The 27985-nt window shown below is 45.4% G+C and overlaps 2 protein-coding genes across 2 annotated transcripts in view; one reads left to right on the forward strand and one right to left on the reverse strand.

Annotated features, from left to right (window-relative positions):
• ANO3 (anoctamin 3) overlaps nucleotides 1-27985 on the reverse strand; it is a 1465374-nt gene that overhangs the window by 640621 nt on the left and 796768 nt on the right. The window lies entirely within an intron of this gene.
• MUC15 (mucin 15, cell surface associated) overlaps nucleotides 1-27985 on the forward strand; it is a 60230-nt gene that overhangs the window by 21809 nt on the left and 10436 nt on the right. The window contains exons 2-3 of the mRNA XM_086959491.1: nucleotides 15397-16208; nucleotides 27170-27325. Coding sequence (XP_086815617.1) covers nucleotides 15428-16208; nucleotides 27170-27325 — 937 coding nt within the window. The 5' untranslated portion in view covers nucleotides 15397-15427. The remainder of the gene's footprint in view (nucleotides 1-15396; nucleotides 16209-27169; nucleotides 27326-27985) is intronic.

Below are 27985 nucleotides of genomic sequence, written 5' to 3' on the forward strand. Positions count from 1 at the left end.
GAGCCCCACCGGCAGAGCGGGGGACTTACCAGAGGTGAATAATTGTTTCCTGACAGCCAAGGTCCACGAGAGCGTTGCTGTGTCGCCGCTGGAGGCGGAGCCCCTGTGGGTGTACCGCGCCGGTCTTTCATCGGACCGAGAGGGTTGTTGAACTACCCTTCCCAGCTGCCCTGTGACCAGGAAGAGGAGGCGGGACCCGAGAGAGCGCTGCAGGCGCATAAAATCGACGAGCCCCACCCGCGTCGCGGGAGCGCCGGGCGAAGCCTGGGCAAAGGGCGGGCCCTCTACGGCCCTCCAAGGCCAGACAAGGCTGGGGTTGGGCCACCCCCTTTACGTGAGTAGGTGCCTATAACTTTATTCGACCACGTAATCCATCCCTGCACAAATTGTAACACCACTATGGCTAAATCCATTACAGATCCTCTAACTATTGCAGAAGGTGGCTCTATTCTGGGTCCTCTGGATAAATTCTTTTTCAAAGCCACTGCTGAAATCGATAGAGACCTGGCTTTGGCCGAGCGTCGTATCGCTCGGCGATTATCCATTGAGCACCTCAAAAATACCACTCTTGACCCATGCCTTACACCCACGCCTGAGGTTTTTCCATCAAAACCTACTGTGGAAAATACAGATGACGACCTATTAAACACGGACAATGTTCCTTTACTTTTTCAATCTTATTTCTCCCCGAAAAATGTTTTACCTGGTTCATCTCCACCCAAGTTATCCACCAATACTAATACTGCATGTGTTGATCTTATCGATCTTGTTACCCCAAACCTGCCAAAGGCTGCAGAGCATGATGTTCCTGACCTAATAGAAGTACCATCATCGATGGGGACGGAAAAGCTAACAATGTTTCATCCATCGCCCCCTATACCAACGCTAGAAAAAAACTCAGATTCCTATAAATCAATCTAAAAGGAAACAAGCCATCATTCGTTCACCCCCAAAAAAGCGCCGAAAAAGAGGTTCTCTTAAACCAAACTCCCTAGCACAAAAGCCTTCTAAGGACCTACTTACTAAGGAATTGTTACAAATAGTAGAGGGGACATCCACCTTACCTCGAGTTACACTGACCTCTTGCGTCCCTCCTACTATTAAAGACTTTGTGGACGCAATGGAACACCTTATGAAGGCGTTACTAATTCCATTAGTTGAGAGAGTGAGGAGAATAGGAAGCCAGGTGGACACCCTTTTAGAAGGTTTGACTCAAATCCAAGTGGGTAAAAAGGTTACAGCAGATGCTCTTAGTTCTAAAAACGGAGAAAAAATCCATAATACAGGAAAAATGATCAAGGTCTTAGCAGATGCCCCCAAGTTCCACAGATGGAGAGAAAACGCCCAACATAGAAAAAACGATCACGGTCCAAAAAACTATGAAGGACCCGAGACCCTCAACTCAACAAACAGGTTCAACCATGACGAGGCCAGTAAATAAAAATCCAGTCGTCCAACCTAAAGCGCCTCTCAACACACAGGCGCAGTCTGCACAAATTAACTCCCTTATGGCCTCTGCAAGAATGGGCAACACAAATACTAAATCAGACATGACTAAGACCATTCCTACATCTGAAAAACGGCCACGTGAAAGGAATGTCGATCTACCCCCAGCTGCATCACAAAACGTTATTGTTTTAACGGGGGTTCTCCCATTATTAGTTACAGGAGGTCATGAAAACCACAGTAGTCTTAAAAATGAGGTGATTTTTTGGCTCAAAGAAAACAGACCTTTACCTCCCCACATAAATGGCGACATAATCATGGTGAGAAGAACAAACTGGGTCGGTGTTCGCCCTAAAGATATAGAGGGCGACGTAATAATCATCACCTTCAAAGATCCTAGAGTCACCACACATATTACTGATTGGTTTTCAAACTTTAATAGTGGACCAATAATACCCAAACCACTCTCTTACTTCTACCCTGAAGCCCTAATGCGCCCAAAGTCATACCAATCGAAACCCCATTTTGACAAGTTCTCTTTTGAACAGTTTAGAAGACCAACCCAAAATAAATATCCCTTAAGGTATGTAGCAAGGGATTATATATTCCCTCCTTATAATGACTATCAAAACAGTGAATATATGTGGGAAAATAATCAATTCCCGACCTCAAGACATTACCCTGTTGGTTACGCTCAAGGTCCTCGACTCATAACCCCATCCTGGAACTTCGCCTGTCACAAATATTATGAGCCACTCTACGGTCTTGATGACGTAGAATGACTCTTTCAAAGGAAAGAAGACTATTGGGGTACTGAGAAATCTGCTAGTATAACCACCAATGAATCCCCCACTCAGGGTTTTTCGGATGATAGGATTATTAAAAAACTTCTAGAAAACGGGGTGGAAAAAAGAGGAAAAAGTAATAAATGTGGCATAAATAAAACAATGCCCCAAAATCCATTGTTAATATACCCTCTATCCACGAGGAAAATATGAAAATAGCTTCCAAACTGCAGATCCTTTCCTGGAATCTGGCAGGTCTCTCTTCGAAAGTCACACAACCAGACTGGTTAGATGTGGTAAACCTTTATTCTATCTTGTGCCTCCAGGAAACTTGGGTGATTTCTCCCATCCATCTATTGGGTTTCCAGACGTTCCATTCACCGGCGATTGTGAGCAATCAGGGTAGACACAAAGGGGGACTCTGCACATATATTAGCGTTGCTGTTGGCCACAGGATTCTAAAAACGTTACTGAGAGTTTCATTCCAAATAATCGTTATGGATATTGGCCCTTCCCTGCTACTGCTAATTGCTAACTTCTATAATAATATGGCCTTAGAGCAGTTGGAGAAAGTTTTGGACGATCTACATCATGCCCTGCAAACAATTAAAGAACATTTTGGGAATGAGTGTGCAATAGCAGTTATGGGCGTTTTTAATTGTCACATCTGCCCAAACGTCCCAAAAGATATGTGTGATATTTTTCAGACGCGGGAGTTTGACCCTGATGATGCTATCCCTAGCCATTTCCAACATTCAAAATTAGGGGAGCCACTAAATAATTTCCTGGTCTCTTTTAATTTACATTTTGTCAATGAATTACTTTTCACCCCAAGACTTTTTAAACCAACCTTTCATGGTAGGGGAACAAACTCTGTTATTGACTTTATACTCTTTTCAAAAAATCATGCCCCGTTAATACTTTCTTGGGACTCTCTTGATCACCTACATAGCGACCATTATCCGCTGTCTCTAATTGTCGAGTTACCCTCACCAACCACTATACAAAATAACCCTACAGCTAAGTATGAACAACCTATCAAAATGGGTGCTACTAATGGATACACTATCAAATGGGACAAAATCAACCCAACCAGCCTTCTGAAAAACTTAGTGAACATGAGGAGGGAGTGGGTATATATCTGTCTGTCCATCTCTGAAAAGCCCCATGTCATCCGTGAAGCCTTCCTCAAAATACAGGCCACATTAAAAGACCTATTGACGCGACAATTCAAGACAGGACCCATCGCTCCAAAAGGGTGGTTTGACAAAAACTGTTCCAGGGCTTTAAAGTCATTAAAGAACCTGTTGCATGTGATACCAAAACCACTCATAGAAATACGCCAGGCTAGACTTCGATACCGCCTAGCCATTAAAAATAGAAAAAAGGCCCTGAAGGCGGAAGCATGGCAGAACTTGGTGACAACGTCTGAAAACAAGGACATCTTAGCCTTTTGGAAATTCATCAACACCCCTCTCCCATGGGTAAAAATGCCCGAGAGGAGCCTGGACCTGGCAATCGATGGTGAGACATGGGCGGCTTACTTTCAAAAGCTATATAGCAATCCCTTATCCTCAAAAAACCTTACATCAGAGCAAATTCCTTCTTTAACCATAACACCTCTCGGGGAGAGTCATTCCAATATTGTTTTCTCACATGAGGAGGTTGAGCTGGCTATCAGGGAGAGCCCAACTGGGAAGGTTCCAGGCCCTGATGCCATCCCAGCAGATGTCTATAAGGCAGATATAGAACTTTGGGCCCCTTTATTGACTTCTGCATTGAACTCTGCAAATGCCTCCGATCATCTTCCATCATGGGCCGAGGCAATAGTAATACCCATTTACAAAAAAGGAGATAGGCACTCTCCATCGTGCTATAGGCCCATCTCCCTGCTTGACACTCTAATGAAGATTGCTGGGCGCATTATCTTGAAACGATTAACCAAATGGACGGAAGATGAGAACATACTTTCAATCCTACAATATGGCTTTCGGTCTGGAAGAGGAACAGTAGAACAGACCCTAAATTTGCATCTCATCATGTCCAAATATGTGGACATCAAGAAGAGAAGCCTGTACATAACGTACATAGACTTAACCTCAGCATTCGATTGTGTCCTTCATGAACAACTATGGGATATTCTAGAACAATTGGGGATAGATCCATCAATCCTCCTTTTTATTAAGACCCTGTACTGAGATGCTGGAGCTAGAGTCAGATTCGGCCCAAAGGGAGAGTGTTCGCCAAGATTTAACATCAGCAGAGGGGTTAGGCAGGGGTGCATCTTAGCTCCTCTGCTTTTCTCGCTCTACATAAACGCTATAGGCGAACAATTGAAAAATATCGAATGTGACTTCCCAAAAGTAGGAGGTCAATCCATCCCAATCCTGCTATACGCAGATGACGTGGCAATTCTCTCCCAAACAAGAGTGGGGCTACAAAAAGCGGTTACGGCTTTTACTGCTTTTATGAATGATAGAGGTCTGAAAGTGAACATAGGGAAAACGTATACAGTGCTATGTAGTAAAAAGTACAAAAAAATCCCATGCCCTGTATACATTGAGGACCAAAGATTGGAGACAGTGGAGGATTTTACATATCTGGGTATATGTTTGCACAGAAAAGTATCCTGGCAGGCGGCAGTTGAGAAGAGGAAACTCGCGTTTGTTAGAGCAATCGGCGGGGTTCGAGACTTTGCTGGAAAAATAGGGGGGAGGCCGGTAAAACAGCTTATCACTATATACAAAGCAAAATGTGCCTCAACAGCAACTTATGGGGCCGGTCTTTGGGGAATTGACAAAAATATTTCATCAATACAAATAGTGGAAAACTATTTCTTAAGGTATCTTCTGGCTACATCAAAAGCAACCTCTGTGTACATGATGCACATTGAGCTAGATCTACCGTACATATCAGATATAATTAAAGTCGAGCCCCTTCTTCTGTGGCACAAAATCTGGACCACCTCCGAGACGGCTTTGAACAGAGAAGTGATACTAGACATTTTAAATCAGGAGGGGGCCAAACATCTGAATCAATCTAAATGGTTGGCTTATGTCAAAAACTTCTTTGTTGAAATTGGGCGCCCAGAGTTGTTCACAGATCCTTTTCACTGGAAAATATCTCAAGGAAAATCTTGAGAAAGACCCTAATGGATTACCTGGAAACAAAAAGATGGAACAAGCAAAAACTATATAAAACTATCCAGGCATACCAAAGGGTGACACCATATAAGGGGCTGCAATTATATCTTTCCACTGATTACTCGTGTTACTCTAGAATGTTGCTTACTAGATTTAGATTGGGCACCTTCTTTCGTCTTGTAACATTCCCTATATGTAATGATTGGTCTCGTATTCTGTGTCCTTGTCCATGTGACGATACTTCATCACAATCCAATATCCATACCATTTTATTCTGTAGATATTACATGACTCCCAGGAAATCTCTACTGAGACCCCTACTTAAGAAATGGGGTGTGAGGTCCTGCAAAAACGCTTTTGAGCGTCTACAAGAGCTTGAAGATAGGGACGTGATATCTATAATTGAACAGTTTTTAAAATTATTGCTTAAATTTAGAAAATCTCTAGAATGGTCTATGTGATATTGATGCCTTTTTTAACGCTTTTATTCTATGTGCTTATTGTATTTTTTAACTGACAAATTGACGGTTTTAAATTGAAATGGTACGTTTTTTAAAATTACCGACATCTTTGTAATTTATTGCTATGTATGCTTACATGATATTTCTTTTTGAATATCGAATAAAGCTTATTTTGAACCTTTGAACCCACTTTCCTACATGATGTAATGATTTTCCAATACCTAAAGTTGGTCTGGCCTACATCCAACCCCTCGGAGGTGACCCCCTACCCTTATGATGAGCTGGTGCATTCCACAATTATGTCGACTGCATCAATTAGACTTTCTGCAGCAATGTTATGATCCATAGTCTGACAATTGGAATCCATGTGTTCTTTGTGAGAACAAGTGCAGAGGCTCCTGGACTTTCTGTAGCACCAGTATTGCCAATGATGAGAAAGGTGAAGGGTTTTGCCAGATGTCATCTGGATGCTCTATTAGAAAACATGTGGCAATGAACTTTGAAAGCATGAGAGAAGTTTGTCAAGGTGAAGACCAGTGACCTTCAGGTGTAGTGTCCGGAGACACGGGGGCAAGGGATGCCTAGGCCGCAAAGTGGGGCCTAACTATAACTAAGAATGAAACACACAACACTGCCTGATAGTTAGGGCCAAAGACCCCGAGCGGTCTTCCGGCCGTTTATTTATACCCAGGGGCTACCCCGCCCCTGAGGCGTATGCGTGCGTGTGTGCGTACGTGTGCGGGCCGGGTGGCTCCGTTACTACATCCCTCCAAACTCACAGATCAATAGTCCCGGCAATGAGATGTCTCTAATCAGTTCATAGTCCATGCATAGTCCTTTAGCCTTTGGCTGGGGGTTGGATTAGGTCGCAGGTGATATCTTTGGCTTCGACGACTTTCCAAACCTCCCACCTCCGCTGGTCGCTCAGTACGATGTTGAACATCACTCGAGGTGCTTTCGGGACTGATGGTGTGGCCCGGCTCGAGTCTCGGTGGAGTCAGTCCTTCCTCTTCTCGTGGGGCCGTGGGTGACTCCTCGTGTACTGGCTCCTGGTCCCCGTCCTCCGCGCCCTCAGATGCAGATTCGGCGTTTCCACTTTCACGAGAGACACGCTTGAACCATGACACGTTCCGGGTCACGGCTCGTGTGCCCCTGGATGCGGATACCATGGTGCCGTGTACATTCTCGATCTCCCACACTTCCTGTTCAAAGGCTGGGTCGTATTTTGAATGTCGGTGTCTGTTCTTGAGGACCACTTTGTCACCAACTACCAATGACCTGGCTTGGGCCTTTCTGGCCCGGCTGGCTTTGTCGTTTGTGCGCTTCCGTCGTTCTTGAGTGGCTGTCGGATTCACCGAGTAGCCACTGTAGCTCCCTCAAGACTGTTGGTCAGCTCCCTGTCCTGGCCCCGTTCCGCACGATCTAATGTGTGGTTTCCTTGTTCCTCTGGCAGACTGAGATATTCCAGAGGTAATCTGAGTCATTGAACTAAAGAACTGTTGAGTCTGTATATAGCTCCCCTCCCTAAGATGGCCGCTCAATGTTCCATTTGCTGTACTCGATAGATGCGCCCTCTAGTGGACTTCTGGAAGGCGCGCGCTCCTAACTGCGCACTTCAACGAAGATTCCGTTCGAGAAGCTTGTTCTTGTCGCTGCTCCGCGTCAACAATTCATGACGGGAGAATAACAGCAATTATATAAGACATTCCAAGTATCATAGTATTAGAGTTTTCAGAGACTTTTATGAGAGAAATCCTTGTCGTGCGCTCTCACTGCTCAGAGAGGCACCTCCGTCAGACGAAGCTCCCAGCCGCTGTCCCAGAACTGTGTCAGCTGTCATCCAGATATCCTACGGCTCTTCAGGAGAAGGCGAGTGTCGAGGAAGACTTGATCAGACACAACGTAGTTGAGTATTCAGCTGAAGAGAATCTTGAACTCTACAATTAAGGTGTTACATCTTCTCGTCAAGTCAGCAAATATCCAAACTATATTGTCAGCACTCGCATTTCCCCCTGGACATTCCCCCTTGCGTTTTTCCTTGCCTTTCCTCCCCCTTGAACCTTCCTATATCCTTTTTACGTGCTACGGAGATTCTGTTGAACTCTTGCTCGCACTTCTGACCCGAGGATTATCTCTGCACAGAAATATTAATGTTCGTAAATGTCTTCACTGCAGGAAGTTCAGTCAGATAACATTCCTCAATATAGAAGAGAGGCAAATACCTGAGCAGAAACTGGTAGGACAAGTTTCATTTATCATTTAAGAATAGTCAGCACCGTGTTAGAAGGTCTGTGGTATATTCTCTGTCTCTCCCCCTTCTGTGTATTAGGCACCTACAGAAACGACGGCGAGATGAATAGCAGTCGCTGGAAGTAGGGTGCCAGTCGAAGTACAGGTATTCTCTTCTCTGTCCACTTCCCCTTTCCCTGCTGCTGGTGGTCTTGCTCTTGAAGCGAGGGTACCGGTGGAAGGGTGATCGGGACATTCGTCAGTACTGCCCCTGCGAAGCGTTGGAGCACCTGGACCTCGTGACAGTGGCTTCCTGGTTCATCTCTGGAGGACACCAGGCAGGTCTCTTGGTACCTTCTTGAATACCAGGTGCGCCGGAGCGCAGCGAGTGGTCGAGTGGGGTGTTTGTCGATATGCGCTGAGGAACTGTGACAGGCACTCTTCTGCGTCCTCTTTTCTCTCCACACCAATTTGCAGCGCGCGGTTTAGGGTCTGCATAAACCTCTCGACTTCCCCGTTTGCCTGGGGCCATTGCGGAGTGATTTTTCTGTGGTGGATGCCCCGGGCGGCTAGGTATGCCTGGAAGTCTCTCCCCTGAAAGGGAGGGCCATTGTCCGAGCTCATCTCTTCTGGCAGGCCCACCATGGCGAATACTTTCTCCAGGGCTTTCTTTACGTGATTGAACGCTGTGGAGGGTACGATTTCCACGATAGGAAAACGGGAGTAGGAGTCAATTAAGACGAGGGTATGCCGTCCATCCGGGAAAGATCCGAAGTCTACACTCACTTTTGACCATGGCTCTTGACAGGGGTCCTCGGTGATCACAGGGTGGGGAGCTGGTTCACGGCCTGTGATGGTGCACGAGTGACAGTTGCCAACTTCTTTCTCTACCGCTGCGTCCATGCCGGGGAACCATACTTTGCTGCGCAGGCGTCCTTTGGTCTTTGACACACCCTGGTGACCCTGGTGTGCGAGGCGCACGACTTCCCCCTGTAGCCTTGCAGGTACCACGATCGCCGTCCATCGGAGGATCACACCATGGGGTCCGACACTCAGTTCACTCTGAGCCCTCCAAAGTTGTTGTCTTGCCAGCTGTTCCTGAGGCGTGAGGGCACTGACTCCATCCAGGAAGTGCTTCCAGCTCCTAATTGCCAGTGTGGCTTTCACTTTGAGGAGACACTCGTCCTCATCTGTGGCCTTCCCGATGTCTTCCAGTGTCAGGGCCACTGGGCAGGCTTCTCGAGAGATCATTTGGACGTACTCCTCGACGTCTTCCACGTCGCCCGTTGCTTGAGCCGCATCGGCGGTGCCGGGGTGCCTTGATAGGAAATCTGCGGGATTGTCGGCTCCAGGCCGGTAGATGACTTCGAAGCGGTATGTTTGGAGTTGGACGGCCCATCTCTCAATCCTGGGTGGGGCAAGCCTGGCTGTTCCAGCAAATAGAGGCACAAGGGGTTTATGGTCGGATACTACTTTGAACTCGTGTCCAAATAGGTAGAGGTGAAAATGCTGGCACGCCCATTTGATGGCCAGTGCTTCGCGTTCAATTTGGGCATACCGCATCTCTGTCGCGGTCAGTGCTCTGCTAGCGTAGGCTGTCGGTACCCATTCGTGCGCCTCTGTCTCCTGCATGAGGACGGCTCCCAGACCAACGGGGCTTGCGTCCACAACTACTTCCGTGCGCCGGTGTGGTCTGAAGTAGGCCATGACCTTGTCGTCGATTAGCGCAGCTTTGATTGCCAAGAAGGCTTCGTCTTCCTTGGCGGTCCACGCCCACGGTTGGCCCGACTTGGTGAGGTTGCGTAGTGGCTCGGAGAGGGATGCCAATCCAGGGATGAAACGGCCACAGTACGTGGCCATCCCCAGGAAACTTCTGACCTCAGTGGCTGACGTGGGCTTGGGAGCAGTTCGGATGGCTTCCGCTTTCTTCGGGTCGACCTGAAGTCCCTCCCTGGAAAAGATATAGCCGAAGAAGTCCACGGATTCCTTGTAGAAGGAACACTTTTCCCTATGGAGGGTGAGGCCGTGATCGGCGAGGCGTTGCAACGTGGCTCGGAGGTGGACGTGGTGTTCTTCCAAGGTTTTGGAGAAGACAAGGATGTCATCGCTTAGGTTTATGACTCCTGTTAAACCTGAGTGTCTCCCTGATGGCGTTTTGGAAAACTTCAGCAGCCGATGACACCCCAAAGCTCAGCCGCTTATACCTCCGGAGCCCGACATGGGTGGAGAATGTCGTGATGTTGCGACTGTCCGGGTGAAGCTCAAGCTGGTGATATCCGGCGTTGAGGTCCAGCTTGGAGAACCAGCGAGCGCCGTTGAGGTCTGCTACGATGTCGTCCATAGTTGGCGTCAGATGCCTCTCTCTTTTCACTGCTTTGTTCAGAAGACGCATGTCCACACACAGGCGTATAGCGCCTGGCTGCTTCGGCTTTGGGGCGATCACGAGCGGCGATACCCATGGTGTCGGGCCCGACACTTTTTCGATTACCCCCAGCTCCTCGAGTTTGCGCAGTTCTTCCTCCACTTGCGGCCGCAGGTGAAATGGCACTCGTCTGTGTCTGAGGGCAGTGGGTCGGATCGTTGGGTCCACGTGTAGTTTGAACGTTTTTCCTTTTAGGCAGCCGAGTCCTTTGAACAGGGCCGGGAAGTCCCGCAGAATGGCTTCCGCGTGCAGTTCATGCACTTGTCGCGCGAAGAATACTAATTGCAAATCCTCCGCCGTGTGGCAGCTCAGAAGCGTGCCGCGCCTGCCTCCGGTAACATGGAACTTGGTCTTGACTTGTTGATCATTGCAAGCGGCTGTCACCTCGATCACTCCCCTCAGGGGAAGCGGGTCGTCGCTGTCGTAGGTGTATATTTTGGCGTTTGAGGGTGACAGTGGTGGGCGCGGTGACAGTAGTTCGTATTGTGTGCTGTCCATCACATTCACTGATGCCCCGGTATCAATGAGTGCTTGCACAGGAGAGCCAGCGATGGAGATTTCGCACATCGGGGGTGGTCTTCTTCTGGAGCCTTCTCTCCCCACGAAGGAGACGAAGAAAACGTCATCGTCATAGTCATCACTGCGGAATGCCGATCTGGAGGCATCGCTGCACGGGCCCGGATCGTCCAAGGAGAGTTGCCGCACCGCCTGTGCAGGGCCTTTCCCGCTCGAGCTGAGGCGGCGGTTCCCGCCACTGCGGCACACTTTCGCGAAGTGGTTCAATTTTCCGCAGTTGGAGCAGACTTTCCCTCTTGCGAAACATTTTCCTCCAGCAGGGTGTTCCATACCGCAGTTTCCACAGGAGTTCCGGGAAGAAGCTTGTGAGGCCCCCCTCTGGGTTTGTGGCCGGCGCCTAATGGCGTCCACGTGTTCCTCTTTGATATGAGGGATCTTCACGGGTGTGCCGGGTCGGTCGAGAGCAGCCTGCATCTCATCAGCTCTGGCGTTAGAGAGCTCATGCGAGCGCGCAAGGACGAGGATTTCATCGAGGGAGATACGTGGTTGCCTAAGGATGAGGCGTCTGAGTTGCACCGACCGGCACCCTTGGATTAGTTGCGCGCGAATTTCTAGGCGCTGGTCCGGGAGTTCGCAGGCAATAGCTAGTTTCCGTAATCGGGCATAGAAAGAGTCAATGGGCTCTGTCTCTCCCTGCCTGGCCTGGCGTAGCTTAAACCATTCGTAGTCAGGGTTCACCCTGGGGTCGAAGTAGAGGTTCGACGCACGTACCGCGGCGTCGTAGTCCTGTTCGCCACCCCGATCTGGCAGCGTCTCGAAGAGTTCATATAGCTCATCACCGCCATAACACATGAGCAAGGAGCGTTTGACTTTGCTATCGGTCTCACGGACGCCGACAAAGTAGTGCTCCAACCTTCCGATCCACAGACGCCATCTTGCTGCAGCCGTGGGTGGATCCGCAAGTTCGCTGAACGGAGTAAGCGGTGCCGCGAGGCCATGCCCGGGGGGGGGGTCGCCGCAGCGGCCGCCGCAGCGCCAGGAGCGGGACCAGCAGCACCTAGGGGCGGCACCGTGGCTGGGGGAGCAGTAGGAGCAGGTGGCTGGTTCTGAGCAGGAGTCGCGGCAGTGGCACCACCATCAGCCTGCTGCAGGCTCATGGTTGCAGCAGCAGGAGCACGTGGAAGAGCACGTAGGGCGAGGCCAGGACAGGCCTGGATGGGCAGGCACGGTGGGGAGCAGGTCCCACGTGGCAGAAGAGGCAGCGCTGGGTATCTGGGTATCCGGTCCGGGTGGAACGTGCAGGAGCAGGCCCCAAAGGATCAGGATGGCCAGGGGCGTGGTTCCGGTGACTGAGGCAGCAGACGTGGCCTTAAGTACGCCGGGATCGCAGTCGGAATGAGGGCCGAACACACCCCCCAAGTGAAGAACGGCGTCCGCCCGATGCGTGAGAATACGCAGGGCTCTTCACACCGGTCGGCAGCCTGATGCATGAGCTGAATCAGGGCTTACGCGAACCGGTGCGGTGTGCGCATGCGCAAGCCCGAGGCTTCCAGCGCGGCCGCTGAGGACTGGGCGCGAGGGCCGAGGATCACCCCCCGAAGGTCCGGCGGCAGACGGAGGAGCGCACACCGAGGCAGCAGGTGACTGGACGCTGTGCAGGAGGGTGAGCGCGGGCGTGAGCGCTGTCGGGCCGCTGAAGAGCGGGCAGGGTAGCGGGCTGTCGGCTGCGGCCTCGAAGAGGCGCGAGCTCACCTGATGCACCACGGCCTGGTGCAGGTCACACGTGGCGGCTCCAACGCCGGGGCTCGTCCGAGCAGGGCCCGGGTGGACACGTGGGCACAGGATGACCGGCACTGCTGCGTGGCAAGGCGCGGGTAACAGAGACCGCCTCGTCGCCAGTGTAGTGTCCGGAGACACGGGGGCAAGGGATGACTAGGCCGCAAAGTGGGGCCTAACTATAACTAAGAATGAAACACACAACACTGCCTGATAGTTAGGGCCAAAGACCCCGAGCGGTCTTCCGGCCGTTTATTTATACCCAGGGGCTACCCCGCCCCTGAGGCGTATGCGTGCGTGTGTGCGTACGTGTGCGGGCCGGGTGGCTCCGTTACTACATCAGGGACGCCAAGCTGACATAAACTGTTATTGATGCAGAGTCAGACAGAGTTATGAGCTGTGTTATTTAGAAGAAATGCAGTAGGACCACATAATTATTAAAATTATAACTTCTTCCAGAATGCAGAACATGAATTATCTGCTTAGTTGTTGTTGATGAAAGACGTCTGCATTCTACCTCTTTTGCAGCACTTCCCACTAGCTTTGTTTAATCCAGAGCTGCTCCAAATTCTCTTACGAGTTCAATTTTGTTTTAAATTCGACATACATTTACTTTCACATCATGCATGATTGTACAGGTCATAATGCTATCATGTCGCTCCAAAAGAAAGAAAAAAGTGAATTTTGAATTTGACTGCTTTCTTTGCAAAAACAAATGGCTTGGCACTGCATAGCAGGGAGTACAGCTGCCGGAGAAAGAATCTGTGGGGCATCAGTCCGCAGAACGTAAAGCACTGGTTTTAAGCTGTTTTAAAGAGTGAATTGTTAGGTTGTAGCAACAGAGCTGGGGTAGGCTGTTCCAATATTTGGCACCAAGGTAAGCAAAGAAGCGACAGGCTAAGCAGGCTCTGAAATGGAAGTGACTTTAAGAAGATCAATGTTTACAGAAAAGAGGTGCTGGGTAGGCTTTTCAAGGTAGAAGAGAGATTGCAGGTCGAGAGTTCCAGATTAATAAAAAGTTTAATATACCAGGCAGAGGCCCTTTAGGTGACCCATTGTGCATCAGTAAGCCTTTGTAGGTTGGCGAGATGACTGGAAAATATATGCTTCAGGGGATTCCCAGAATGTGGTGGGTATTAGCATTTTTAACATTCTAGAGTCTGGACAAAAGATACTTGGGAAAGGAGATGTGCTGATAATTCTCAACTCAATAAAATTAAGTTGTTACTTAAATAAGCATAAAAGAATATTGGCAAACTACTATTGAAAAGGCTTGGCCAATGTCACAGAGATCCAAAATGGGTGTTGTAGACCTACCAGCGACAAGAGTACTAGCACCAATACAAGTTTATCAGTACATCCAGATGTGCAGACTTAAATGCGATTACAAGTGATACCCTGAGGTTTCACGGAGGACTGAGGATCTACTATGGGAATTAGGAATATCTCATCAGATCACAGCTGTAACCTCAGTCTTTCCCAATGTATTATCTGGAGATGCTGGTTGCATTCAGCAGATGGAACCTGGGAGAAAATTGAAAAGCTATACTTCCAATGTTGATTATAAGGAGAGTTTTCAGCTCCTCTAATTACGCATGTGAAATGCCTCTGATAATAAATCCATAAAGTTCATCAAACAATTAGCACTTTTAGATGAAAGTCTTTTCTGAGGTCAAGTTCATCTTATCTTCTGAGGTCGAAAACCTTATACTGCAGAGTGCACCAACATTTACTTCTCACTTTTTGCATTACGTAACGCTGTGTACAGAACCACAAAGTGCAGTGTTTAAATGTATGTATAACGTCTATCCAGGGAACAGAGGACGTAAACGTGGGCCATGCAACGCTTCTAGAGTACAAGGGCCCCAAACCCCACTCAAGGTGTGTGTGCATCTACATGGCATCCTGCTTAATAAACCTTTTAGGGATTCATCGAGAAACCTAGAGAGTGGTCCAACTTTTTTGCTCTCCGATATTAATGGAAGATTGTAGCTTCAGCCAACTGTAAAGACTTGCAAACTATGTCAGCCTGCTCCTCATGCAGAATGCTGATGCAGCAGATATTTCCATTTGATGAGATGGTATTGCTGAAATGTACCCTCTGCCAAGAAATTAGATAAACATTGGGATTAATTAGGTATGTTTATCTTGGATCAATTCCTTTAACTCAGCTGACATGATTTAGACGCTATTCTACAGTGAGTCAAATAAATTGAGAGCTGGCTCGCAAAAGGTTTTTACAAACCAAAGACAACTACCAAAGATGCTTAGAAGCACTGCTGACTTTGATGAGCGACTGCGACTGGGAAACCAACAAAGAACATTCTGCTCTTCTTAATTATTCATTGCGTGTTTTTCCATATTTCGAGAGGTTTAACTGAAGTGGAAGAATGGGTGTTTTTAAAGTGCGACACTATCACACATGGACTAGATCATTATATATTGCACTCTGAGACTTGTTTTCTTTCAGATGGGACACTTTTGGGACATTCATTGAAAGTTTGATGAACCTTAAATATTGTTGATTCTTCATGGTCCCTCTTTGACAGTCACAACGCCAGCACTATGTAGATAAATATGGATCTTCATACGCTTATCATTTTCTTATTCTCTTTTAGGTTCCAATCAGGAAGAAAAAGTAACACAACCATGAGAGCGATATTTAGAGTGAATTCCTTTCTGCTGGTGTTTATTCTACACATCAAGAGCCTTCATTGTGACCCTACCACAGCAATCCCAGTTACAAGTGGAGGAAGTATTCTAACCACCAGTAGTACTTTAGGAAATAATACAACTGGATTGACGAGCATAACCACTTACGAATCGCATTATACTGCAACCTCACACAACGGAACAGCAACAACAGTTGTACCATCTTCGACCACATACACCAGCACAAAGAACACAAGTGCTCCTGCCTCCCCTGGAACCACTGGTCCATCAAATGGAAATTCTACAGAAAATTACACTGTTTCGGCAACAGCGACTTCAGGGTCATTTCTTTCGTCTTCTCCAACTTCTATGCATACACTGACAAACACAAATGCCACAACTACAAATATAACAAACAATGGTTCATATGTTGGCACAGTTTTTACTACTGCTGAATCTGTAACAACAAACGCAACAAATAACACTGTTGTTACTACTATACAGTTTAACACTACACAAACATCCAGCGAGAACTCAACTACACCGTCAGTTCTCACTAATACAACATTTTTCGCTTCAACACATTTTAGTAGTTCAGAAAGCAGTGCATTGCCAACCACAAAGAAGCAGGAAAATGTAACAACAGTACAGAGCACAGATGACAGTCTATCGACAGAAAATACTACAGTTGTTGTAAATCCCAAAACTTCTCCAAAGCCAACGGAACAACCAACTACAAACTCTTCATTTCCCTTATACACAGGAGGATCACCAAAAGGTAAATTCAATAATGTTTATTAGGACTGCTTTGATATTTATTATTTGCTATTTATTTACTAAGCACCAGATATGAATTTTGACCAGAATACTGTATATAGCAACCAAAACATTGTGTAAATAATTTGGGTGGTAACCAGTAGAGTTTTGCAAGTTAGATGCATGCCAGGTGTTGTTTGAAAGACAAAACACAGGCTAACCAATAAGCAACAGATGGGGCAAACAACTACTTATATAGACATGCCTATATATTTACATTAGGAGGTAATGGGAGGGCTTAGCAACACAAGAATGAGTTGATAAAAATTAGTGGTAACCACTCTTAACCATAAGAATCGCTTTCAGGCAATTTTGAAAGTAAGAACAACTTTACCATGAAGAAAATAAGGACTATTTTGGTTAACTATGGCGTTCCTTTACAATAGCGGCCGGACAAACTCCGCCCGCCATCGCAACGGAGCAAGAGACTGGCGGTTCCACAATGTATATTATGATGCGCCCGGCACTGGCGGGCGCATGCTGGTTCCATAACATTGCGGGTGGATCTGCTGGCTGCAGACCGGCCTGCAAAGCAATAGGAGTGCACACATCATTGCCATGCACTACATGGCAGGCACCAAGTGGTGCCTACCATGTAGTGTATGGCAATTATGTGCACCCCGACACCCTGGAGGCCCGCAACTGGCCCCCAACACCAGACACTACATGCATAAATGCGAATCTCAGCATGCATCATAATATGGAGGGCGGTGTCTTGCAGACACCACTACCATATTGTGACCCTTTTTCGCCCAGTTGACGAGTCGACTGGCGGAAAAGCAGATGACTGTCTTTATGTCCGCCACAGACCGCCCCAGCCATACTATTATGGGCAGGGTCAATCAGGCATGGATGGAGGGCGGATCAATCTCACCGGAGCAGCGGTAGCTACCTAATGGCCCCTTTGTGTTACTTACATTTAAATCATTCTATAGTAATTGCTGACAGTGAACCAAATCCGTGGAACTTTAGCAACCCACTGAAACAACATAGCTGATTTAAATATTTCTAGGGAGTAGAACTGAGAATGGCTTTGCAAAAACACACAATCAGGAAGACGCAATTAATAATGCTCAGATTATGACTTATGGTAGAATTCCTTAAATTGATTTGAGGTTCAGATTTTAATATGGTTAATATTTTAATTATGTGTTATTGACAACCATGATTGCATCTCAGCCTCGATTGGTGTATTTTAACATACATGCCATGTAATATATATATGTGTGTGTAGATGGCCTAAAATAGGATCACAGTCAGAAATCATACCATAATGTATAATTTACGCATTACAAAAATGAATTACAGAGTTCAACAATTTTGATCTTGACATTCTTTTCCCGCACTGATTAAATGAAAATCCCCACAGTCCCGAAGACCCTCAATTGGCGGAGATAATTTAATAAAGACATATAAATCCAGCTACAACACATGATTGTATCTATTCAAATATTCGCAAAAGTAATTTAGCATCCTATTTGCAGGGGATAATGGGGCACAGCCATCAAGCCCACAATTTGTGATTTCTAAATAGCGAATTTTACAGATTCGCTATATAGAAATCGTTAAATGCAATGCAGGTAGGACTCGCAAAACAAAAAGTGATTTCTTAAAATTCCTTAATTGCAACTCGCAAGTTGCGAGTCGCAATTAAGGTATTGATCCCATTCATTCCTATGGGCCAAGAGGCCCATAGGAATCAATTGGAATTACATGCACAATTTTTGTGTACTCCATAGGTACTCGCAAATGGCGCATGCAATTTCAAGGGTGCAAGGGTTCCAAAAGGATACCCTGTTGCACCCCTGAAATTCCACTTTTTCTACATGTTGCGCACACACATACCCCAAGGGCATGTGTGTGTGTAAAATGTGACTTTAAAAAATGCACTTTAGTGCATTTTTCAAAGCAATCGCCATTTACCATCCACTTTAGTTTGATGGTATGTTGCGATTCCTAATAGCGAAATTGCAATAATGTTTTGCTTAATGAATTGCATTTAAGGAATCGTAATTTGTGATTCCTTAAATGTAATTGTAATTTAAGTAATCACAATTTTAAAGATTCCCTAAGGTGCAATTTTTGCATTTGGGATGATGCATCCCACATGCAAAAATACTGGTTGCATATGGGCAGATTAACCGGTTTTTGGTTTGATGAATGGGGTCCAAAGAATGATAAGCTAAAGATAGACCTAATCGTTAACCATTGCAGATGAAGAATTCCAACTTAAATGAATAAATTAGATACAGCAGTGAGTCGTTTTGCCTTCATGGTTAACCAGCTTACATCTAGGGTCCAAAAAGAGTTTCTACTTACCTCACTACCCTTGCACATTTTATGTGTACAGATAACTCATTCTTTAGCTTGTACCCTAATTATTCCTAATCTTAGGCTCATGTTTCACTGATTTTGTCAAGAATAATGTGAGTTTCTTTTTAAACTAATAAAGGAGAGGACACAATCCTCATGATAGATCACCCCTATTTTTCATTGGTATTTCTTTTGGTTAAAAAAGTTAATTAAGAATGCATTTATAAAAGAAAAACTATCTCACTATGGCTCACTATTTTTGTGCTGCAGGAGAGGTCGAAGATGTAAGTATTTGTTTTGCGTTTTTAGCAGGCCAAAGCAAGTACCTACTACCCTGCCACTTGGGGATCAAAAGAAGCAGTGTTGTCAAATTTCACCCCCAAATTATGCACTACCGTAGATGTTAGGGTGGTGGGGGGACATCAATTGGCCAAAGGGCATTGTCCCAGGTGGGGTAGACCAAAAGAGCCAGATTTCTGTCTTGCTTTAATTACATTGGAGGCTGCTGTCACACATCCATTGGAATAAGGCTTCCATACATGCCTTGAAATTACTCAATGCATTGAGAGTTATTTGGTCTAGAGTGAGGTGCAATTGTTTATTGTCGTTGTAAGAAACAATTTTTATGCCAAGAGATTCTACCAGAGTTGCCACGGGGGTCATATACATATTGAACAATATGGGGCTCAAGCAGACCCCTGAGGAACTCCCAAACCCAATAATTGGGTTCTGATGCAAAAGGAGCCATACAAACTGATTGGGATCTATCTGCCAGAAAAGAACACAACTACATCAAGGCTGAGCACAGAGAGGCTGCACAAGTGTGGAGTGAGAGACCGTACCAAAAGCTGCAGATAGATCCAGTTTCACTGCTAACCTGTTTGTGTCTGCCACCTCCAACAAAGTAGTGTCAGTGCTAAAGCCCAGACAGGGTGGGATGGAGTAGCTTATTTTCCTCCCTCTGAAAAGGCAGAGACCTGTTTCTAAATAGGCCTCTCCTCTTGCTGAAGACTGTAAGCAGAGAGATAGGGTAGTAGTTGGCAAAATTGGATTTGTGAGATGATGGCTTCTTTAAGAGTGGAATCAACTTGTCTTGTTTCCAGCCACTAGGCACTGTGGCTAGTCAAATTGACTGATTTAGAAGCGCATTGATAGCTGTGCAGGTGAAGACCAGGATATGTTGAGGGTATTAGTCATTAGGCAACCCGGATTTTCAAGTTCTTAAAGTGTAGGCAGAAACAAATTCCTGCAATAATTGACCACAAGGAGGCAATGGAACCTCCTGCTGAGCTAAGAAGCTTTCAGTACTCATGGGAACGGTATTCGTAAGGACTAAAGAGTCCACAACAGTTTCGATTTTGGTGTCAAAGAAATTGAAAAGTTGTGTGCAAAGTTTAAGAGAAGGTGTTAGGGACTGAAGCAGGGCATCTGGATGGGTAACATTTTTAACAATTTTAAAAACCTCACCTGGTTAGTTGTGCGATGAGTCTATCTAGGATGTAAACAAAATCAGCTTGAGCTTTCTACATGTCTCTATGATAAGCATTTAAGGTCTTCTTGTATATGCAATTTGTCATTGAGGAGGTACTGCCGCCTTCAGCTTCTTTCCAGTTTCTTACAAGTTTCTTGGAGCCCATTAAGCTCCTCATTAAACCAAGGGGCTGACGATCATTTTGTAGGGGAATTGGCATTTCTGGGTTTTGATGGGTGAGATGCTATCAGTTGCTTCTGCAAGCCAATGTATTGACTGACCTGATATCGGCCTCCATGTCTCCACTCATATGAGAAGGATTCAGACTCAAGGCAAGACTGTACTCATCTGAAGGAAAGCAGTCAAAATGTTGACATGATAAAGAGGAATGTGTCCTACGAGCACCGGGGCATTGGTCCAGAAATCAGTGGAAGACGGCAAAGTCAAAGATTTTATGTCAGGTACCGAAACTTCGCAGTTGGAAAATATAGTGTCTAGGGTGTGACATGTTATATGAGTGGGTTGGGTCACAAACTGCTGCACATACCGAGAAGACATATTTTTCAGGAGGAGTTGACCATATGCATCAGAGCATGGGTCTAGGTGTATATTAAGGTCCCCAAGGACCAAAAATTAGAATATTATGGCATATACTTCAAAAGGAATTCGTCTAACGAGGACAGAAATTCCCCTACATGCTCAGGTACATGGACCTCAGCCGGCTACCCACTTGTAAGGAATCCCCCCATAAAACAGATCGACAGGCACCAGCTCCAGAATTCCACAACTTTTCCCTGCTCAGCGACGTCCAGGTCGCCACACTGCTCCTTCACACTAAATCCGGCTCCCCACTAGACCCATGTCCCCCATATGTACTACACCTGGTTCCTGACACTAATAGTCAAGCACTTACCCCGCTCCTTAACACCGCAATCACCTCCGGGCAGTTCCCTAGCAGTTGGAAAAAGGCCTGCATCAGGCCCATCCTTAAAAAGGAGCCACTAGACCCCAATAAAGCAAAACACTACCGCCCAATATCGTGCTTACCCCTTCCCGCCAAAATTCTGGAAAGTGCAATGAATCAGCAACGAACCAAACACCTTGAGGACAGCCATCTACTAGATCCTACACAACACGGCTTTAGGGCCTGTCATTCAACCGAGACAGCTCTGATAATAGCCTCGGAGAATGTACGTCAGACCATGGATAAGGGAGGCAGAGCCGCTTTGATCCTTTTGGATCTGACAGCGGCGTTTGATACCGTCAACCATAATGTCCTTATAAACAGACTAAAGGTGTTAGGTATCTCACACACAGCCCTAAACCTACTTAAGTCCTTCCTACAGGCACGCATCCACCAAATTCACTGGGATGGCATCCAGTCTGACAAGTTCCTTCTACCCTGTGGAGTCCCTCAGGGATCGGCCCTATCACCTACCCTTTTTAATCTCTACATTACCCCTCTAGCTGCACTGATAAAATCCCATGGCCTGCACCTAGTCTCCTACGCTAACGACACCCAACTGGCAATCTCACTTGCGCAGACGGTGGAATCTTCCACCACCTTTTTTTAAGAACTGTCTGTCAGACGTAAAGAAATGGATGAACGATCACTTCCTCAAATTAAACACAGAAAAGACGGAGGTGATCGAATTCGGCCAAGAATGATCTTTGGTGGCCCCCAGAGACAGACACCTGCCCTGTTCCGGCCATCAAGGTTAGAAACCTAGGATTCATAATGGACAAGGACCTCACCTGTACAGCCCAAATCAGTCAGGTCACTTCAGCTTGCTTCTTCACACTGAAGATCCTCCGTAAAATCTTGCCCTACATCCCATTCGCCCTGAGGAAAACGGTAGTGGGAGCACTGATTATGTCCAGGGTAGATTATTGCAATGCCCTGTACATAGGCGCGGGAGAAAAACAACTTGACAGACTCCAGTCAATTCAGAATGCTGCGGCTAGAGTTTTGCTTAACCTCCCCAAACGACATCCTACCTCCAAAGCAATTCGTGAACTCCACTGGCTGCCAGTTAGGCGCAGAATTCAATTCAAGGTAATGTGCCTGGCCCACAAGTCCCTCTATGGGCAGATATCGAAGCAGCTCTCTAACCTTCTTCTTCCATATGTACCTGAGCGCTCACTCAGATCCAGCTCCCAAAATCTATTGCATATCCCTAGGATCAAGAGAGTTCGATGGGGCGGTAGATCCTTCTCTCATAAAATACCCAAGCTCTGGAACAGTTTACCATCTGCACTTTGTTCCAAAATGAGCATAATAAAGTTCAGAAAGGCCTTGAAGACCTGGCTTTTCGCACTGCCCTAAGCCTACACCTCTCCTTCCGTCCTACAGCGCCAAGACGCCTCGGCATAAGAGCGCTCTAAAAATAGTTTAGTCAGTCAGTCAGGTGGTATGGGAGGGGTGTGATAAATCTGCACGCTGGCTAGGCTTTTATTTGTGGAGAGTCATATACAAAAGCCAATGGATTCTGCTCCGAGAAGTTCCTTAGTATCAAAGGTCGTACAGATAAGCAAGGTTCTATGATTAATAGCAATCCCACCACCTTTTATCCCCACTCTGTCAAGGTGCAGCATTGAGGAGACGGCTAGGACAGTCAATGCTACATCTGGCGTAGAGCTATCTGAACTCCAGGTTTCAGTCAAGAAAAATATATTGTTATTGTCCTCCCTCAGTATGTCATGGATATGCAAGACGTTTTTATGTAGTGACCAAATTCCAGACTCACTCAAGCAAAAGCCACCAACTCGGACAAAGGCAGGTCCAGTTAGAACCTGACAGCCTGGCTTTTCAGGAAAACAGCTTCTAGAATTCTGTTGTGTCCCTGTAGCTTACCAGGCGGTCAGCCTACTGGCCATTGGAGTCCATTCTTTTTCCTGGGTACAAGTCTGAGCAAATCCAGCCTTTCAAGTCTCCTCAGAGATCTCAAAAACAGGTGGAGTCCTTCTTCTGTCTTTCACACATCCGAAAGTGTACTGAAGAGGGTGCCCAGGGGTGCCACATTTATGCCTACCACTGGCCTGTAGTCAGGTGTGGACTTGTAGGCAGGTAACAAGTGACTTTTAAAAAAACCTTTTGAAAAATAGTTAGTACAAATCCAACTTTTCTAAAGAATTGTGCATGTTATAAATATTTTTCAAAGTCAAAGAATTATTTTTGCATCCTGTTTATAGGCAGAGATACCTCTATTTAAGTTTAATATTACATCGCCATGCTTGCCTACGGAACAGCTAATCCTGCACCAGTGAAAACAGCTTTTGGGGCCCTGCAACTGAAAAAGCATGTTTTACATTAATCATTTACCTATCCTACTTGTGAAAACCATGCGCCCTGCCTTATTGGGCATTGAGGCCTACTAAGGGGTGACTTATTAATACTTAAAAGGTAGGTTTTAGGCCTATCAAAAGGAGTTATTGCGATAGGGCGAAATTGCAGTTAAACAGTACTTCCAGGGTACAATGGTAGGTCGGCATCATATTCGGTACGGGAAGTCCTGTGGTAGCATAATGTTTTCTGTAGTCCACTAGTGTCATTTAATTTATATGCCCTGGATCGGTTTGTGACATATATTAGGGACTCATAGGTAAGTTAAATATGCCAATTTGGAGCACAGGAAATAGGAGCAACATGTTTGGGGCCCCAGCATATGCACTGGGGCCTAGTTAACAGAGTGCCAGTGTGCAGTGTAATAAGAAAAAAAACAGCAGCATCATCCAACAAAATGGCTGTGATCAATCAAAAATAGGCATCTTCATCCGGAGTTTACTTATTTTACATTAAACAACGTCAGCTTTAACAAATAGTATCTTGCAATTATAATTTCAATTCAACAAATACAGATTGCTTAATCATTGACTTGAATATACTGAAGAAAATTGAGGGGTTCAAAACAATGTTGTCTGTCATGCTCATGTACAGCACCCAAACAAGCAAAGACATCTTAGCACATGCTTAGCCATCATGAACTCTTTATATCTACATAAGTGATGACCAGATGTTGTTCTGCTGAACTGAAAGAACCACATCAAGCCACAAATAAGTAAACAGTTACAAGCCATTGCCTCTGAATGGGTATTTTCTACACCTTCAAGAGTTTTCTTCACAAAGGATCTTACAAACAAATCAACTGATTCATTCATTGCTGTTTGGGAAATCAACTATATCGACAGAAGTTCCTTTAGCATTGTAAACCGTAAACAGTGGTAGTAAAGAATATCGTCGGAATTAATGCTTAAATTGTTGTCAAACGTAATCTACTGTCAGAAAATAGGACCCAGTATATGTAAGTCTTGGCTATGACTACTAACATGTTACCAACGTACCTTTAAGAACTCTTAGGAAACAACATTATTTGACATTTAGACTGCATACCATTTAGAGCTTTCTCCGGTCCAAAGATTGCAAATATGTTTAGCACACTTTGTAAACGCATTGCACTTGTATCACACAGTCTGAGATCGTCAGTGAAGTATACTGGCCTGGCCTTTTACCCTCCAAGAGATAGTGGAAAAGAGTGTGTATTACTGTATCAAATACACATGGAAGAGGGTTGGGGCCAGTTCCTATCACTGCAGTATGCTCATTTTGGATTACATTCTTAGATTGACTATGTAAAGACTGGTTCTCAAGTCTTGACCTGTGTGTTAAGGTGTAAAGTGTACAGTATGGGAAATATACCAATAGGTAGCGCCAGATCAGAAACCTTTGCCATATTTTTTATCACAGATTTCATGAATCCAGCAAAACAAATTCAATGTGTGAGCTCCATAGATTAACTGTGGAACATCTTCATAGTGCTAAATCAAATATTGTAGGTGGGCGGGCCAGCCAGTTGTGACCCCAGTCAGTGCACGGTTTGTTGATGCATGGCAGCTTACCAGCCATTTCTTACTGGGCACCCCATTCTGTGATGATCATATACTTGCCTCCCTGTTCCTCATCACTGGATTCTAATTACACCATGCTCTGTAACGGGGGCTTGGTAATTTGAGCCCATAATCAAGTTCTTTTCCTGTTTTCCTGCTAGTTGTTTTCAGCATAGGTCCTTGCTTTATAGCCAGTGGTAGAGGAGACATTTGACTCTTTTCTGCTCTTCTTCTGCGGTCAGAAAAATATATTGTACAAGAACACACATTACATCACTCCAAAATAAATGTGTCAGAGTGAGTAAGGCCATGAATTTTTGACAGAGGCTATATTGCTGCTCTTCAGCAGTATATTTCAGCTCCTCCCGTTTCCATCCTTTCGAGAAGTCATTTGCCCGTTCCTACCATCTACACAAATATTGTGCGAGGCTATTTACTTTCACAGGCATAGCAGAGCTCAAACCATGTCCTTTAGGGATCAGCTGTCACCTTAAAGGAGCAAAGTTTCATGTATAAAGTTTGTTGCTTCTCATAAAATGATTTTATACACTTTCGCCATGCAGTGGCATCACAGGATATTCCATGTAGATGCTGCCAGGCTCATACTCATTCCTACTGGTGACATTAATCATCGATCTAGTAGTAGAAATATTATTACCTTCTGCATCTAATTAATCAGGACCTTAAAGTAATCTTCTAACCTCTCAGCAGCATACTGAGGTTTCTGTTCATTGTCTCTCTACAATCGTCTTCACGGCAACCCTTATTCCACACAAAGAACATACACTCAAAGCCAACTGTTCATACCTTTCTGAAATTATACCAGTTGTAACGGGGTTCTCCTAAAACATATTTTCTCAACCCAGAAGGCAAACTAGCGCCTCCTCTCCTGGCAGATAAAAATAGCACCTATCCCACACATCTGGTAGTAGCAATAAAATGGCTGCCTCTTTCCGAACGCAGAGAGAAGATGTGGAAAAATGGGCCCATGGGTGACCTGCTATCGATTTGGAGTTTTGGACCCACTGCTCAGGGCTCCCAATGTGAGAGGGCGAGCTTTAGTGTTCTGCTGCTTGGATTCATGAGAATGGGCTGTGTGCTGTATTTGCTGTGAGATGTTGGAGATTGGAAGGGCAGTGCTAGTTTGTTGAATGTATCCTGCAGATATCAGACAATGGACACTGATAGCTTGGATGTATTGTGGCCATCGTCACAGTCAAGCCAAAAGCCAATGAAGGCCCGAAGTAGAATTGCCCATTGTTAAATAGCAGTATCTCGAAGGAAGTGTTCTGTTAATTAACCATGGAGCAATGAGTGGCAAGCAGGGATTTTATTTCCAAGCAGCTGTGTTTATGAACATTGACCTCTAAATGTATTTGTGTTAGCTTTCAAATAAGGTCTTTGTCAAAACGATACAACAGGACGTTTATGTTGTACTATGTTTAAAAAAGAACTGACCGTGATATGTCAGGTTGTGGTCTCCAGAAATACCTCAATGGCATCAATACTGCTATCATCTGTTTTTGAAAAAAGGCACCATTAAATTGTCACAAAGGTAATGGTATTGGTAATGATTTCAGGTCTTTACCCTGAGAAAAGAAGTATTCCGTTTTACAATAGCAGTGAAACAGAGTGAGAGTCAAACCATCAATGTCTGGTTTCAAGAAGGTGGTAAGTATCACATTGAACCACGTGACCAGTAATGCAGGTAGCCCCAGTGGGACCACTGTTATTCATGGTGCCTAAAGGTAAAACAATAGCCTGGCAGAAGGACACAGTGATGCTCTCAGTGCGGTCACTAAAGGGAGCTGAAGAGATATTGAAATCATTGCAATGTGCCTTTATGTCATTTTCAACTTAGACGGACCTACTAACCCAGATCTTACTTTTCATTACTAACTAAGGACCTGTAGGCCAAGTTCACACAACACCGCCATAATGTCATGATTCAGACCAAACTGGGTAATAGATACAACCTTCACCAAGACTTCAATGTTCCTTATTGATCACCCTCATTGTTCTTGACTTGTTGGCTGTGCACAACCCTGAGTACCATTAACTACTCCTCGTACCTCTAGAACAATGAGTACAATTGGTAAACATGAGTTACTATCTTAAAATGGGCATCATATGTTAGTGTTGTCCCGCGCAAAATGACGCTTTCAGAGACAATCTAAAACTCGTACAGCTGTATATATCTGACTCTGAATGCAATAAAATGACACTGAAAGTATATAATTTCATTATAATTTCAGACACCCAGACAAGTGGAGGAGTGGTGTTTGGTGCCATTATTGGATCTATATTGGGAATTGTAATGATTCTTTTAGTAGGCTACTTTATTTGTGGAGTGAGAAAACCAGATGCTTTTACCCATCGTCGACTATACGAAGACATAAAGAATGAACCAGGTATTTAAATTGTTTTACTTGACTTTGTCAGAGGAATATGGGTGATGTTCGCTTTTACTTATGCATGTTAAATATATTAGACTTAATTCACAAGCTAAAATCTCAGCCCCAAAAGCAAATTAATTCAAAAAAATTGTGTAGCGCTGGGCCAACCCTCTCATTTCTCTCCATCCCAGAACTTGATCTCGGCCCATAGGAAAACATTGATCAGAGATTTCCTTGGTCAACTGTTTGGCCTCCCGAAAGTGGCCTAGATGGATTCAATGCCCATATGTGAAGAGTTCATGTGTGCTCCGGAATAGAATGTATATTTGTTCTCTAGTGGGTTCTGTGCCCTCCATACATCTGCAAGGCCAATGGCCATCAGGAAACTGAACAGTGGTCTTGGTGTACTCCTACTGATCTGTCCTGTTTACCCGTCTATATCTTTATCGACTGCCAGAATCAGTATACCAGGTAGCAACTATATTATTAGGGCTCCTAGGTCTGTGACTGCTTCTAATTTCTTCAGGACATATATGGAACACAAGTTCAGTGTCCTATCTATGCCACATATTGATGCATTTTGTGTGGAATGTATAGGACTGCCTTTTGATCTAGAGACCCGCCCCCCTAGAATCGGTTGTGAAGCCAGAGTGAGACAGAAACATATATAGATAT

This window comes from Lissotriton vulgaris, chromosome 2_2 (assembly GCF_964263255.1).
Source record: "Lissotriton vulgaris chromosome 2_2, aLisVul1.2, whole genome shotgun sequence".
In the NCBI taxonomy this organism is placed as follows: domain Eukaryota; kingdom Metazoa; phylum Chordata; class Amphibia; order Caudata; family Salamandridae; genus Lissotriton; species Lissotriton vulgaris.